Source organism: Lipophrys pholis, assembly GCF_963383615.2.
Source record: "Lipophrys pholis genome assembly, chromosome: 14".
Lineage (NCBI taxonomy): Eukaryota > Metazoa > Chordata > Actinopteri > Blenniiformes > Blenniidae > Lipophrys > Lipophrys pholis.
The window spans coordinates 22,566,705-22,582,000 of NC_137633.1; the positions used below are offsets into that span (position 1 = coordinate 22,566,705).

At 43.2% G+C, this 15,296-nt stretch overlaps 1 protein-coding gene across 4 annotated transcripts in view; it reads right to left on the bottom strand.

The window, feature by feature from the left end:
• Nucleotides 1-4,095: 4,095 nt before the first annotated feature.
• The window catches only part of eml1 (EMAP like 1), a 62,166-nt gene continuing 50,965 nt past the window's right edge, over nucleotides 4,096-15,296 (bottom strand). For all 4 annotated transcript variants that reach the window (XM_080479975.1, XM_080479974.1, XM_080479977.1 and 1 more), the window contains 17 exons: nucleotides 14,217-14,346; nucleotides 12,608-12,757; nucleotides 12,013-12,082; nucleotides 10,718-10,825; nucleotides 9,678-9,773; nucleotides 9,451-9,585; nucleotides 9,259-9,358; nucleotides 8,830-8,981; nucleotides 8,461-8,586; nucleotides 7,734-7,865; nucleotides 7,400-7,467; nucleotides 7,206-7,294; nucleotides 6,896-6,993; nucleotides 6,580-6,667; nucleotides 6,192-6,287; nucleotides 5,973-6,103; nucleotides 4,096-4,753 (listed from right to left, as the gene is read on the bottom strand). In XM_080479975.1, coding sequence (XP_080336101.1) covers nucleotides 4,628-4,753; nucleotides 5,973-6,103; nucleotides 6,192-6,287; nucleotides 6,580-6,667; nucleotides 6,896-6,993; nucleotides 7,206-7,294; nucleotides 7,400-7,467; nucleotides 7,734-7,865; nucleotides 8,461-8,586; nucleotides 8,830-8,981; nucleotides 9,259-9,358; nucleotides 9,451-9,585; nucleotides 9,678-9,773; nucleotides 10,718-10,825; nucleotides 12,013-12,082; nucleotides 12,608-12,757; nucleotides 14,217-14,346 — 1,895 coding nt within the window. In that variant the 3' untranslated portion in view covers nucleotides 4,096-4,627. The remainder of the gene's footprint in view (nucleotides 4,754-5,972; nucleotides 6,104-6,191; nucleotides 6,288-6,579; nucleotides 6,668-6,895; nucleotides 6,994-7,205; nucleotides 7,295-7,399; nucleotides 7,468-7,733; nucleotides 7,866-8,460; nucleotides 8,587-8,829; nucleotides 8,982-9,258; nucleotides 9,359-9,450; nucleotides 9,586-9,677; nucleotides 9,774-10,717; nucleotides 10,826-12,012; nucleotides 12,083-12,607; nucleotides 12,758-14,216; nucleotides 14,347-15,296) is intronic.

Consider the following 15,296-nt stretch of genomic DNA (forward strand, 5'->3'; position numbering starts at 1 on the left):
AAAAAACACTCTTCAGTGCCACAAACATTATATCTAATCCTCAAGACTGTTTTACTGTTATATCTGAGTCTCTCATAGTAAAGTGTTTTCCACTTCAGTCCACCACTCATACAGCAGAATGGATTACTTCTTTATTGACAGGTTATTACCCCCCTTTGTTAAAAACATATAATACTCTCTATTAGATCTTTCCTTCCCACTCAACTTACTGACCGGCCCCCATGGAGATTTGATTCTACACTATTGACAGATGACTGATTCGGTCAAATGATTTCAACAGCCATTGATCATTTCCTAGAATTAACAAGAAGGAGGATGCCTCCCCTCCCCCTCTTTGCTCTGGCAGACACTTAAAGCGGTAATAAGGGGGGGATGTTATCTTATACACATCTAGGGTGAATAAAGCGAGGCAGAGGCAAGAACAGGAACAACTCCTCAGTTCAATATTGGACATAGACCGTCAATACTCTATACCCCGGTGGATATCCAATTGAGTTCTATAAAAAATGTTCTACCAAATCAACTCCACTTATTCTGGGAGTGTTTAATGATTAGCTGGATACTGGGGCCTTGTCACATGTCATCCATAACACTTCTACCAAGACCAGGGAAGGACAGAACACAGTGGATCATATCAGCCCAGCTGTTAAATAGTCACATTAAAATTCTATCTAAGGCAGTCGCCCGGCATCTAGAATCTGTTACAGACGAGGTGATCTCCCCTGATCAAACTGGTTTTATGATTGGTCGTTGCTCCTTTCCTAACATCCGGAGCCTTCTTAACCTCATATACTGTCATGTATCCGGGGAGGTAACAAAGGTGGTTATCTCTCTGGAGTCAGGGGAAGCCTTTGACAGGGTGGAGCGGGCGTATTTATTTCAATGTCTGCAGGCCTTTGGTTTTAGAGCCACTATTATTGCCTGGATCAAACTCCTTTTTGCTTCACCTAAGGCGTCAGTGGGCATGAACGGTAAGAAATCTGAATTTTTTTCATCATCAACATGGACATTCGCTATTCAGCCTCTGTCCATCATGTTAAAATCAACCTCAGCAATAAATGAAATATCTAGAAGAGCGAGGGAACACAAGGTGGCTCTTTATGTTGACGACCTGTTGTTACATGTGTCTGACCCGGTCCAGTGTGATTCCCTCATAGTTCAACTGTTGCATGGATTTGGTATCTTTTGAGGATATAAAACCAACCTTACAAAAAGCGAATGCATCACAGTGAACAACCTCTCTTACAGTCCCACAAAGTGACCTGCCATTCCATAAATCTAGAGCCCCTAGATTACAAAAATGGCTCCTGCAGCGACATCAAGCCCAGGGTGGTTTGGGTTTGCCAAATTAGTGTCACTACCGCTGCTAATATTCAGTAAATCATATACTGGTTCCGAGCACCAAAGCTTTCATGGTGTGAAATTGAAAATGAGTCGTGCATTTTGACACCCCTCCCCGCTTTGGTCAGTTCCAGCCTCCCTCTGTCTAGTCCAACCTATACCTGTAATCCCGTCCTTATCAATACTTTACAAATCTGGTCACAATTTCCAAACACTTTGGTTTAACGGATTTCCCCCCCCCCCCCCCCCCCCGTCTGTAACAGTCATCTTTTTGTCCCACTATACCTTCACTTTGTGGAAAAGACTTTGGCCTCTCCAGATTTAAAGATCTCGACAGTGAGGGTGTTTTCTCGACCTTCAGCCATCTCTCTCAAAAATTCAAACTCCGTTGGTCAAGTAGCTTTCAATATTTTCAGGTCCGACATTTCATAGAAAATGTAAATTCAAACTTCCCCAATGCATCTCAGCCTACTGCTGGATGACATTCTCCAAATCCCCTCCCAATCTGGAAGGCTTCATCTCAAGAATCTATCACAACATACATGGAGACACCGCTCTCAGTGAAATTAAAGGGAAATGGGAGGAGGAGCTTGGGGATAGAATTCCTGAGGAATCATGGACTGAGGCTCAGAAAAGAGTTAATGGAAGAACATCATGTGTTGGGCTGTGTGTAATTCAGTTTAAGGTCTTACACCGCGCTCACCTCTCCAAGTCGTGGCTGGACAGAGTTCATCCCGAGCTGGATGAGAATTGTGACAGATGTCATGTTCCAGCAACGTTAACACGTTCTTGTCATGTCCGTCCCTCTGGAATTCTTGGTCTGCAGTCTTCAGAGTTCTCACACAAGCATTATTCTTAAATCTGCAACCAAACCCCTATTCAGCCATCGTTGGAGGAGTGCCAACTGACCAGCGGATTATGAATAAACATAAGGACCTTATAGCATTTGACTCTCTACTCACCCCTCAATACGAGCTTAGGTGGGATGAAAGACCTCTTCTATTCCACCTGGAACCCAGTAAAATCCTTCATCAACAAACTAAATTCCCTCCCTGACAACTCATGCGGCAGCACAACACCTAGAGCAGGACACATAGGCCGACTGACATTCTCGGTCTGACCCGTTCAAGGCTGCTTGCAGCTTTAATTATATACAGATCTTTTAATCTGTGTTCTTTATTTTGGTAACCTTTCCGTGTATCGCCTTATATTTCAAATCTCATGAGTGTTTTTCGTTCCTTCGCTCCTCCAACTCTCTCACCACAGATATGCTCTGTGTCACACCAAGTGGTGATTTATGGTTGAATTCACACTTCCTGGTGTTTATTCACATTATTATCATTGTCAGCGGCTGCTGCGATACCCAGCTAATAACATGTGTAACTCTTCTGAGAAGATAAGTGTTCTCAGTTATCGAACTGGTTTTATCCTTTATATGTAGAATATATCGTGTTGAGATTTTATAGTCAAATCTATCTTGTTACAGTTCAGTTGTAATAAAACCATTCAACTTATTTCTTTTCTTATTTCTTTTGAGAAAATTAGAAGTGGTAAATCATGCTGGACTTTGACGGCCATGAGACATCAGAAGTGGAAACCCCCCCCGACTTTGCATAAATAAATAAATTACAAAAATGTCGCGAAGAGCAATATACAGACACGGAAGCAGGAGTTTGATGTTTCTTTTACTTTCAGACAGAGGTGAAATGTTCTATGGTGTTTGCAGCTGCAGGTGTTATAAGCGGTAAGACAAGTCATGTTACATTCCCTCTGTGGAGTTTAGAATCACTGCACTTTTATTTCCAGATCAAACTACCGCCGCCCTCAGCTGCTCCCCCGGGATTTCAGAGCAACATGACTCACACCAGCAGCGGGTATTTTCAAACTAAAACCTGCTCAACCCCCCCGAAAACCTCCACATCACCTCAGAGAAATCACATTGACTCAGTGGCTGCTGGAACCAGTCGCTACGTACAGTTCATGGAAAGCTCCACTAAATAGATTAATAGACCTGATGTAGGATTCTCAGCCAGAAGCAGTGCATTGTAGAAAACAAACAAACAAACAAACAAACAAACAAACAAACAAACAAACAAACAAACAAACAAACAAACAAACACCACAGGAGGGTTTAGTTCAGTTAAATATGTTGCCAGTGACTGATGGTGGACATCAGATGATTACAGTGTCATGGTCTCGTCTCTCCTCTTTGTAAACTCGCCTCGGTGCAATAAACGTGCTGAAAGACTCTGAAACGGCTTTGCATCACTGGAAAATTCTAAATATGCTTGATTTGGACTGTTTTTGTGATCAAGGCCAAAGACGGATATCACAAGCATTCGACAATTGGTTTAAAAAAACAAAACAAAACAAAACAGGAAACAGAGTCAAACAACATTTTCCTGGGATCTGTTTCAGGCCTCTCGGATCATTTACCATCTAAGACTAAACATTATGGTTTATTTCAGGAAAGAGAAAACAAAGTAAAACTGGATGAGAAAGGTCTGGGTTTTTTTTTAAGACCTGGAAGCACAAACACTTGGAATATGTTTGGATTGAAATGGTGAATCCGGTCGATTGAATTTCACTTTAAATTTCTTGGCTTGAAAGTAGAACAATCAGCTTCTGGACAAATCTGCTTTTCCGTGACCAAATAGGTGAATTCAGACTCAACAGTCAATAAAAACAAATCAAGTTTGGCTGAACATCTGATTTTACGTGCAAATGTTCCAGAAGCTCTTCCTGATATGTTCATAGAAAGGGGAAAGTTGTTTTTTTTTTTTTTCCAAACTTTTCTAGTGCTTTCCTGAGTTGTTTAATACAAAATGAAATGAAAGTTCAACAATTAAAAAAAATCCCACTGTCCTTTCTGTCTTTCTCTACAGTTTTTTGTCGCGGTGCGGCTCGGTGAACGTTCGGTCTGGATCTCCTCGCTCCATCACCGGCGGCGGCGCGAGCGTCACACAGGAACAGCGGCAGCCAAACTGTACAAGTACAAGTACGAGTCATAAAGTCCGAGCCTTTGGTTCTGCTTCGTTGGGTTTACTTGTGTCTCGTGTCATCGGTACGTGAGAGCAGGATTATTTCTTTACATGTAGTGTGAAGACAGAAAAAGTGGGAGAAGAAAGAGGATTTTGTTTTTCGTAATTCACACGACACCTTCAGTGCATTTCTTCATCTTCATCTTCTTTTTCTTCTTCTTCTTCTTCTTCTTCTTCTTCTTCTTGTCTTTGCGTTTGAGTTTGGTTGAGTTTAGTGCAGTTTAGTAGAGTTTGCGTCAGTCGGCTCAGACTATCCTCCACTGCATGACGCTCATGTCCTTCCCGCCGGTCGACACCAGGTAGCTGTCGTCGTACAGGAAGTTCACGTTGGTCACATGACTGCTGTGGCCGCCGTAAACATGGCTGGGAGCCTGAGTAGGGAAAAAAGTAGGTTTGTGTATTAAGAAAATTTTTTTTTTTTAAAAGAGCGTGATCAACACAGCGTTCTGCAAAAACCTGAATTATTTGAAGCTTTTTTGTTGTGTAATCTTTCATTTTAGCCATTACAGTCACATAACGTGTGCTTTTTCTAATTGTTTTAGGACTGACAATAACAAAAAAACTTTCAATGATATATTTACAAATCTGTATTCATTGCATACATTTAATTTAAGTATATGTACTGTGTTTAATCCAACCCAAGCACTCAAGAGTATTAGTTATATTTGAACTATATAAAGCTGGATTTCCTGTATAAACTAACTTTATTGAAAGTGCATTTTTCAGACGTACAACAAAGTATTACACTATGACAATTTGTCCAAAATTAAAATATTGTTTTAATTATTGTTACTCAGAATAAGTCAAATTGCGGTGACTTCGTAGTGAAGTTGATTACACTTGTAAATTGTATTTAATTATGATTACAGTTACTATGGAAGAGTATTTGGGCCACTCAAGAAAAAAAAAAATCGGGGGGAAAAAAAAATCCTCCTGCATTTTGAGAAAAAAAGTAGAAAATTGATGTCAAGATTTTTTTTTTTTAAATAAAAACTGAAGGCGTTTGTCCGGCCCTCATCATTTGCCTGTGGATGCCGAAATAATCACATTAAATCAAATAATTCTGACTATACAGGGCTGCTTACTGCTTATGGAATTCTGCTTTTACGCAGGATTTCCTTGTTTAATAATAACACAGTTTATAAGCACCCCGGGATCAGTGCCTTTGTCCTTCGTACTCGATGACCGTACACGACGGAGAGCTGCAGGCTGCACTGTCTCTCGTCCTAACACTGATGATCACTGCACCGTGTTTATGAGCTGAAGCCTGTTCTGAAGCGTCGTTTCACCACTTCATTAAACCGCCTGCGATGCATTTTGTAGAAGCAGTGACTTGTGCTGGCATGTGGATGGACCAGAGGAGACGGACGTTTCCATTTTGTATTAAAAAAAAAATATATATATAAAATCGCGATTTTGATTTTCGACTTTGATTTTTAAGCGCATGAGTTTTTAGCCTCTGAATTAAAAAATTTTCCACCAGTGGCCCTCATACTCTTCCGTACAGTTACATCTTACACTCATACAAACAAGTTACTTCCAGGGTTGTTAGTGTTTTCACTTCATCGCTTCCCGTTCCTTGTGTCTTACCCTGAACTGCGAGCAGGGATATGAGAAGAGGTGGACCTTCCCGAAGTCGTCTCCGGTGACCAGCAGGCTCTTGTCGCTGGACCTGCTCACGGCGTTGATGTCTGTGCCGTCCGAGCCGTCGGGCCACAGGCCTGAGAGGCAGAAGCAGAGTCTCCGTAAGGCAAGTATGAAACACAAAGACGCACCTGGACAGGTAGAAGGAAGGAGGCCTGCTCTCACCAAAGACCTGGAAGCCCAGAGGACAAGTGAACGAGACCCAGTCGATGTCCCTGGTGGTCTCCACGCTGACCACCTGCTTACACACCGACGGGATCCCTGAGAGCGAAGAAGGTACAGCTGTCAGCACATCTGGGTGAATTCAGCGAAGGTGTGTTCACAGAGAGAACCTTGGATGGAAAATATTTGGTGGAGCAGAAAACTGACGCGTTCTTTAAACTCCTGCAGACTGAATCGACGCTCACTCGTCTGCAGACTGTCTCAAAAAGTACAGGAACAAGGAGCTGAACTTCTGGACATGTTCCAGACATTTAAACGCTATTTTCCCAGATATGTTTCAGTGCGAGGCCTGGAGAGAGCGAACCGTCAGGACACGGCGGATCGTACTCACAGTAGAGGATCTCGTAGTCGCCTGAGTTTGACACCAGGTACTGAGAGTCCACGGACCAGTCCAGGTGTGTGATGAAACTGGAGTGACCCTGAGTGCAGATAGAAAGAGTCACAGTTAGAACATTTCTTCTCTCTGAACACGACATCAGAGGCTTTTCAAGGAGCAGAACTAGTGTTGGAACTGTGTGTGACTCAGCTGTGTGTCCTCTGTCAGTCTGCCGCTCGGCTGTGAAGCCACAGCGAGCGAGCGCCGACTGAAACAAGGAGGGAACTAAATATAAAGCTGAAGCTGAGTGAGAGGCATTATAAAGGCTCACCGAGCACTTCCCGACTCGGCTGTACTTCCTGCCATTTTCTCCCACAGCGTAGATGTAGATGTAGTTATCATGGGAGCCGATGGCCAGGAAGTTACCGTCTAAATATGGAAAAAGAAAACAGGAAGGTTGCTGGAATCCAAATGAAATGTAAACATTGTAAAGTACTAAACTGCAGACATGACCGATATAACTGGTGTACTGAAAATGGCGTGCACAGTCTCCACAGATTATCAGCTCTTTTGAATAAAGAAAAACTCGTGAATGGAGGTCCAGGGATGAGAACACGAGCGCTCAGGCTGATGTGACGTACCTGGGCCGTATTGCACCACAGACAGCTGCTCATTGCCGTCTGTGTGCATCGTCACCAAGTCCTTCGAGTCCGTGTCCAGCACCAGCCACCTGCAGGGTGGACACACACACACACACACACACACACACTTACAACCTGCCTTCACACCATTTTAACTCAACTTCACAGAACAAGACCAGGACAGGGGCCTGTACCTGCCGGTCTGGGTTCCGATGGCGACCACAGCACCTGACGGGTGGAAGCCTGCGGCCTGAGCAGCGTCCTGTCAGAAAGGAGGGCACAGGGATATGTACAAGTATTTCACCTTTACTTTGCCCACCGTGTTGCTTAGCACATAAAACCTTCTTTCACATTTAATTGTTGAGGTTTCAAACATCAAACATCAGAGCAATTCAATGCAAATACAGTTATGTAAGGATTATAAATACAAAAACACATATAGCCTAACTACGCTCACTGTTATTAAATGTGCTGTGTCATATGTAGTTCCCTTGCCTCACCCTAGGGGGCAGTGTTGCTTCATCTTACCTCCATGATCTTGGTCCAGATGAGCTGATGAGAGTTTGAGTCCCACATGGAGACCTGCCTGTCGTAGCCACAGGTTAAAAACTGAGGTTTCCAGGGGTGAACAGCCAGACCCCACAACTCATCCGTGTGGCCCTGAAGAGACGAGACTCACTTTCATCCAACTGTTCATAACTTCTCCGTCTCCGTCTACATCAGGTCTGCAACCTTTATGTTCCAGAGAGCCGTTTGTGTCACTTTCCACCAAATGAAATGTAAATGGAGCCACAAAACACGTTTACCTCGATACACAATCTGTGTAGTCATGAAGTTTTGATTAAAATTTAGGATGGGAAACATTTCATCACAGTTTCACCTGATTTTTATGGTTTCAGTCTTGTTTTTCCAGCATTTTTTGATAATTTGTACAATTGAGCTTTTTAACAATTTGCAGTTCAGCAGGTATTTTCCCCTTTTTTAGGATTTTTATTTTGACTGTTGGTGGTAGACTAGTGGTATTAGCAGTTTCTCCTCTTTTTAGTTCTTTTTTAAAGCCCATTTGAAAATGGCTGGTGCCTAAATAAGAAATAAATATGACAAAATGTATAATTTAGTGAGAGCTTCAAGGAGCCGCTACAGAGGGGCTAAATACCCCTAGTCTAGATTTATCACAATATATGTTACGTTTGTGGAGTCGCCATTTATATGTGATGAATTGTCGATGGGTTTTCATACTGCGGAGCTCCAATACCTGTGTGATGGGCACAAACTCTCCATCCAGGCTGCCCTGCAGAACAAAGTTCTTGGTGGTGCCGATGAGCACGGTCTCCCCGCGGCCCTCGGCGATGGTCCGGATCGGACCGAAAGACTCCGGCACCTGAACAAACACTTCATGTAAACGAACCTTTACTACAACATGTTGACGCCTCTGAGCAAACAGGACAAAGTGTGACACACAAATATCATTGACATAAAGATCCATGAATCATCTCAGGCTCTGTAATGTTCATCACATGATGCAGTTTGCTGACCAGACGGAGCTTAACATATCAGTGTTGCTTATCAACCAGGTTCCAGCAGACTACATTTATATTATTCAGCCTTTTTTGGGGTTTCTCACCTCCACAGTCTGTATCTGCTGGTAGCCGCTGTCCCAGGAAATGAGGCGGCGGTCTTTCCCCCCGGACACCAGCGTGCCGTTCCTCAGCATGCACAGAGTGAAGATGCTCCCCTCGTGAGCTCCGTTGATGACCTGGCTGATTCGATTAGTGCCTGGATCACAGAGACGAGAGCAGATTGATGCGAACAGAAAGGTCGAGCGCTTGAAGACGGCAGGTTATCTGACGGACGGCGTGATGGAGGGAGGAAACATGAGTGTGAATGAGAAGTGCACTTCATCCAGTGGATGATTTGATCCTCCATGTGACCCCTGGTCTTCCTCATAACCAGAAACATTAATCGATGCAGAATCACACAAGTCAGTTCAACGTTTCTCTGCAGTCCTGTGATCATACAGTCACAGTAACGTTCACAGAGGAACACTGCGTACCTTTTCCCCACACCAGGATGTTTCCGCTGGAGTCTCCAGTGATGGCATCTCCATTCTCAGCAAAGGTCACACACAAGACGAACTTTGGTTTCTCTTGTTTCTGCAGCGAGCACAAGAACAGACACACATATGATTCTCCGCATTTGGCCTCTCCACTCTGCTCGTCCTCATTAAATCTGTGTGGCGTCTCACCTCGAACAGCCCCTGCTTCTTGACCAGCGAGCCTTTCTCCAGGTGCCAGAAATACAGGTGAGACTTTCCACAAGTCACCACAACGTTGCTGTCGGTGGGATGAAAGTCTGCAGCAAACACCGACTCGTTGGAGCACTGAGCCGAGACAGCAAGAGACAACGTCAGCTGATCGGGAAGAGAAAGAGGCAAAACAAGTACCAAAAGGATAAACAGCAGCAGGAGGCTACCTTCACTTCAGCCATCCGGTCTTCTCTCTGCCAGTCCCACACCGACAGAACGTGATCGTTGGAGTCATCCACAACGCAAAGCGTGTTTCCTCCATTCTGAGATTTAAAAACAAGATTGAAATGAGTCTTTTAGCTGAATGCAAAAAATGGCGTGAAACCGATGCCGTGGTTGTAAGAATTCCTGAACTCACAGCTGTTCTGGATGTAAACACTTTCAGAAACACAAAATACTCTCCTTGTCTACCTGTGGTAAGCACAGCTTCCAAAATGTCAAAAGTCTTGAAGCTTTTGCACATTTTCCTTGTTTGAAGCTTGAAGTTCAAACAGTTTTAAAATTCTGTAGCAAAACTCATTTCTGATCAAACTCTGAAGACAAAACGCTGGAGTGAGCAGACGCCTCCTATTGCATGATGTTTGTGGAGTGTTGCACCACAGCTGCCCGATGTTTCCAGAGACCTGCAGATCTTGAGCGAGTATCCCGCAGCACGCAAGCTAACGGCTGGCGGATCCTGACCCAAATCTTACAGGGAGATTGTGTGACATTCCTGCAGCGTACGCAAAGTACCAACACAAGTGCAAACCGTCACTGATTTTCATGTTTTCCTTAATTTTTCTGGTTCCAACTAGTACCCAAAGAAAACATGATGAAGAGTTTTAATTTTACTTTTTGGAAGCACTGATATGGCTGGACTGTCTCATCTGAGTCTCATTTGAAAAGTCAAATTTGTAGATTTTTGCTGCATTTGTTACTCTGTTCACTCATGGACACAAAAAAAGAAGTGAAACAGAGAGGCCAGGCATGATGGATATCAATTTTTAATATCAATCAGCCTAACATGTTTGGACTGTGGGAAAAAACAACAACAAAGTGCCCTGAATGCAAACAAAGAACATGGAAACTCCACTGACACTTTAGGTTGGATGAATCTGCACTGGGTTCTTCTCTGAAGTTTCCATCAGAGAGGGTTACTTGGCTCAGTGTATGCGTCAGTGTGATTTTATAAATGGCCTGAAGCAGCTCAGAAGTGGTGTTTTCTTACCGACTTGGAGAAAGCCAGGCAGACCAGCGCTCGGTCAAAGAAACCCATTCCCAGGACGTGGAGCGTGTTCAGGCTGACGGAGTCCCAAACACGGACGTGAGGAACCAGCTGCTTTCAATAAACACACACAGAAAGAGCCAAACACCAGGACAAACAAACCATCAGTAATGTGTAATGTTAGAGTCACTGAAGAGAGACACAGAGAATCATCTGCCTCCATCTCATCTCTACAGTAATTCTTTGTGTTTAATGCAAATCAAAACAAACTAAAACAATCAGATAAATTACATAAAACAATAACAATGTAGCTTTAGATTTACAACTATCAAAGTCAGAAGGTTTTTCAACCTGCAACATCATCTTTAGCCATGTAATACCAGCTTTCACCACAGGATGGTGTATTGTGTCATTTTAATGAGCAGCTGAAGGAATCAGTAACGTGACACTGAAGCTCATGGCTGCCGTGCACGGCTCGAGACTTTGAGAAGCAAATTTGTGCCTTTTACCAACTAAAAAAGATTCATGAAAGACTGACGTACAAAAAGTGCTGACATGTTTTCAGATGACCAAACTCAGGCCCCGTTTACACAACAAAGATTCAAGTGCGGTTTTGTTGACAAGGCAACGTTTAGAAAACGTTGTCTGTTTACACAGAAAGGCAGACACATCGGAAACTATTTAGTTTTCATGTCAGGCCACAAGTGGGTGCTGTTGTTTGTTTTTGAAATGTAACCACACATATTGTAATGGACAGACGACCAAGTTGGATTGTTATTACGGCAACTGTCAAAATAAAACTACCAAGTCCCAGGGGAATATGGACTGGGAGTCATGACACTCTGGAGGAAACTATGTTCTTATAATGTACTGAGCATGTGCAGATGAAGTATTTACTACGACCGGGGTGGGCATGCGGAGTAGCAGCAATCCTGCCATCTACACGGAGACGGAGCTCGAGTGTTTCTAGAAGGTTGAGTTTTCAGTGTCTCTTAGCACCGTTGTCGTGTAAACAGAACCCAAAACGCAACAAAGGTTTAGTGTTTTCATTTGAAAACCTTAGAGTTTTGGCACCCTGATGTTATGGAAAGCCTTGTCACATTCCCCCTAATCTGCAACATTCAACCAAACAAAATAAAAGCTCTGAAAGCCAAATGAAGGATTGACGTAACACCGCCACCTAGTGCACAGCAGTGGCATAACTTTAATTCAACACAGCAAGTCTTTAAAGAAAGCTGTCGAACCCTATATCATGATGAACCATGGATGGAGAGGTGAAGTGATGAGGAATCACTTACTTTCCCGTCTGAAGAGGTTCCCGCCACCTGCCCCGTTGCTATGGTGATCTTATCGGGATGGACGGCCAGGCTGGTGCGGAGAAACACGTGAAAAGCAGACATTAAAAAGGAGTTAAAAGCCTTTTCCACATCAAAAGAGCCATTTGAATAAAGATGAGCAGAACATGAAAGGCTGCGTTTGGTGAGTGAGCTTTTTAAAGCTATGAATATGATTTTCACTGGAGCTCCTCGCTGCCTGTACTAATATGTATAATGTGTGAGGGAGAGAAACACATTAGGACAAATTCATTCCTTTTAGGGCTCGACGGTGAATCAACACTCACAAGATGGTTAAAGCTCTAATAGTTTCTCTTCACAGGAGTAAAAATGTGTTTCTGATCCAGCCTGTGATCTGAAATATACACTGTTGAGTTTTTCATTTGTGAACCTCAAAGTGATATAACATAATTATTGGTGAATCATGATGACTGCTCAAGTCTCTTCTAATGGTACAGCATGATAGACAGAAAACTCATGTTTCTGTCCCCTTGACACGTCGTCCTCCACATGTTTACACACCGAGTAAAACAACATGCGATGCATTTTGTCTTCTCACCATTTGATATCGTCCGTGTGTCCAGTGTAGTGTCTCTGCAGCTGCTCGTCCACGTTGAAGAGCACGACCACCGAGGCGATGAAGTACACCGTCTCTCCGGTGGGAAGCAGGTAAAGGTTGGAGCGGCAGTCTCGACCGCGGTAACCGTAGCTGGACGTTAAGCAGGTTAAAGAAGAAAAGCAAAACCAGACAACATGCTGGAAGCACCAAGCAAAGAAAACATCTGCTTAAAAAAGATTAATGAGATAAGATTTTTAAATCTTGATTTAGGATTATACTATAACATCGAGCACTAAAAATAAGTAAATCACTTTTTAAGTGGTCACATATGCAAAATTCACTTTCTAAAGGTTTTTCAACAGTAATAATCGCCCCCATACCTGGAATGACGCCCCAGAAGTAAAGAAAGTCTGTCCTCTCTCTCTCTGGCTTGTTTCAGTTTTTAAAAAGTGTGTTGCTCCAACCAGCCAATCAAAAATCAAACCCTATATAGTGTCATTGGGGGTTTAGCCAATCACGATCAAGGTGGGTCCTCCCATTGACCCTCCCACAATTAGGCAGCCCTGCTCTGGCACATGGCACCACGAAAGGAAGTACTTCCTCCTCTTCCCAAGATGGGCATGTGTGGGCGGAGCCAGTCCAGCTCACACAGACACAGCAGATTCTGAATGAAGCTCCTATGATCCAATATTCAAATAGAAAATCAAGGAAAAGCTGCATTTGGGGCAATAAACTTTGAATACAATGTTTTGGGACCAACTAGACCATGTGAAAGTGTCTAAAAATGGGATTTAAAATTTTGGCAAATGCCAAATAATTTACAGTGAATATATTTCTACAGTATCATACATAGATTAGAGGGTGACGTTTATGTCAGATATTTGAAATAAAGAGCAGGGAATTAAAAAAAAAACTGCCATAAACTGCACCTCCTTATTTTTTCTGATAATCCAGACACTTAAAATTTTAATAAGTCACGCACACTTAACAAATACAATTGCACATACTAGGTGCAATTTGCCAAGACAGGGCTGTACCTTGTGGTCAACACATGCTTTGTCCTGCTGGATTATTCTAATCACAAAAGAGAATTAGAAATACAAGCACAAAGCTGCTTCACTATACAAAGTAACTCAAATATCTAAAATGTGGGAACAGTTTTAGAGCCAATCAGACATGATGGGAACTCGACTTAACAACACTCTGTTTTCACTCATTGTCAAAAAAGAAAAACCACAACCGTGTCTCAGTGAAACTAAAAGAGCAGAGGAGGAGCTGCTGACTGGTCGTCTGCCTGCGGTTTGCAGGTTATATCTGACTGCAGGCTGCAGAGAGACGAGTTCGACTCCGACAGCGGCGCCGCAGCTGAACATGGAGATCTCTTCTGACAAGCAGAGCAAACACTCACAGCTTCCTCTCGCAGGTATCTCGATGTATTTCTCTCTCGGAGGATTACTGCTCAAAAAACTCCCCAAATCAGACCCAGGATTGGATTTGAACTTCTGCAGAAAACACAGCTGATATCATCTCAGCCAATGTCTACAGCTACCAGTTTATTTGACAGAGGTAAAATAAAGCGTTGAATATATTCCGTGGTACAGAAGGATACACCCAGTCCAGTTTGAGCTTGTTGCAGGGCAGCTCGGCTCTGGCCTCCAGGCAGTAGCCGTCCACTTGCTCTTTGGGCATGTACATGGTGATGGGACGACCCTTCAAATACATTTTCACATAACCTTCCTCTAAAAAAGGCAACAGACACAATCAGATGATGGATTATTACACACAAATACTGAGATGAGTCACTGTTATGTGAGATTTCTGAGGTCAAACGAATGCAAGAAGCACATACAAGAAAAGAAAAAGTATTTGTTGTTATGACGTGATTGAAAATGATGTGATGCAATGAATGAATGAATGAATGATTGAATTAATGAAAACCTAAAAATGACAGAAGTAGCAAACACAAAGACATTTGAACAGAGTTTTATTTCTTAAAGACATGTTTGACAACGAAAAGCACAAAATGAACATCAAACAGAAGTGAAAAACTTCCACAGCTTGTAAATATTCAGCTCACAGCAGATTAACCGACACAGATTGCAGACACAAGCAGAGCAACGCAAAAGTTACTGGAAAATAAACAAACAGATCCAAAAGAAGGATGATGAGAAACTCATCAGTTTAGAACATGCTAATACTGGGTAATAACCCATGCGGTCCACATTAAGGGAACCAAAACAAACAAAATGAAACAGTAAAGCTCATCAGGGAGGAGGAGGATCAATCTATGTTAATGGATTTATGGATATACTTTGTTATTCTCATGAGATGCTGCTGGTCTGAATGTTCTCTGGCATAATGAGACGCCGGGATGGTGGGCGACAACACATCATCTTAATGGTGCAGATCTAAAGTAAAACCATTAAAGTGTCTCTGTTCTGACCTGGGGCTTCATGCTACCTCAATAACAGTGACGTCTACAGCAGCTGCATGATCTCCACAGCTTGTTCTACAGGAGTTAGTAGCAGATCTGGAAGTACTGGCTGGGGGACTTGACGGGGCTGCGATAGCTGGGCGTGTCGAGGGGCGAGTACGAGGTCAGACTCCCCGACTTCCTCAGCTGGAGGCTGAAGCTCGGGGCCTTTCTGCTCGCGCAAGCCTTTGCGGCTCCGCTCTTTCTGGCCGCGGC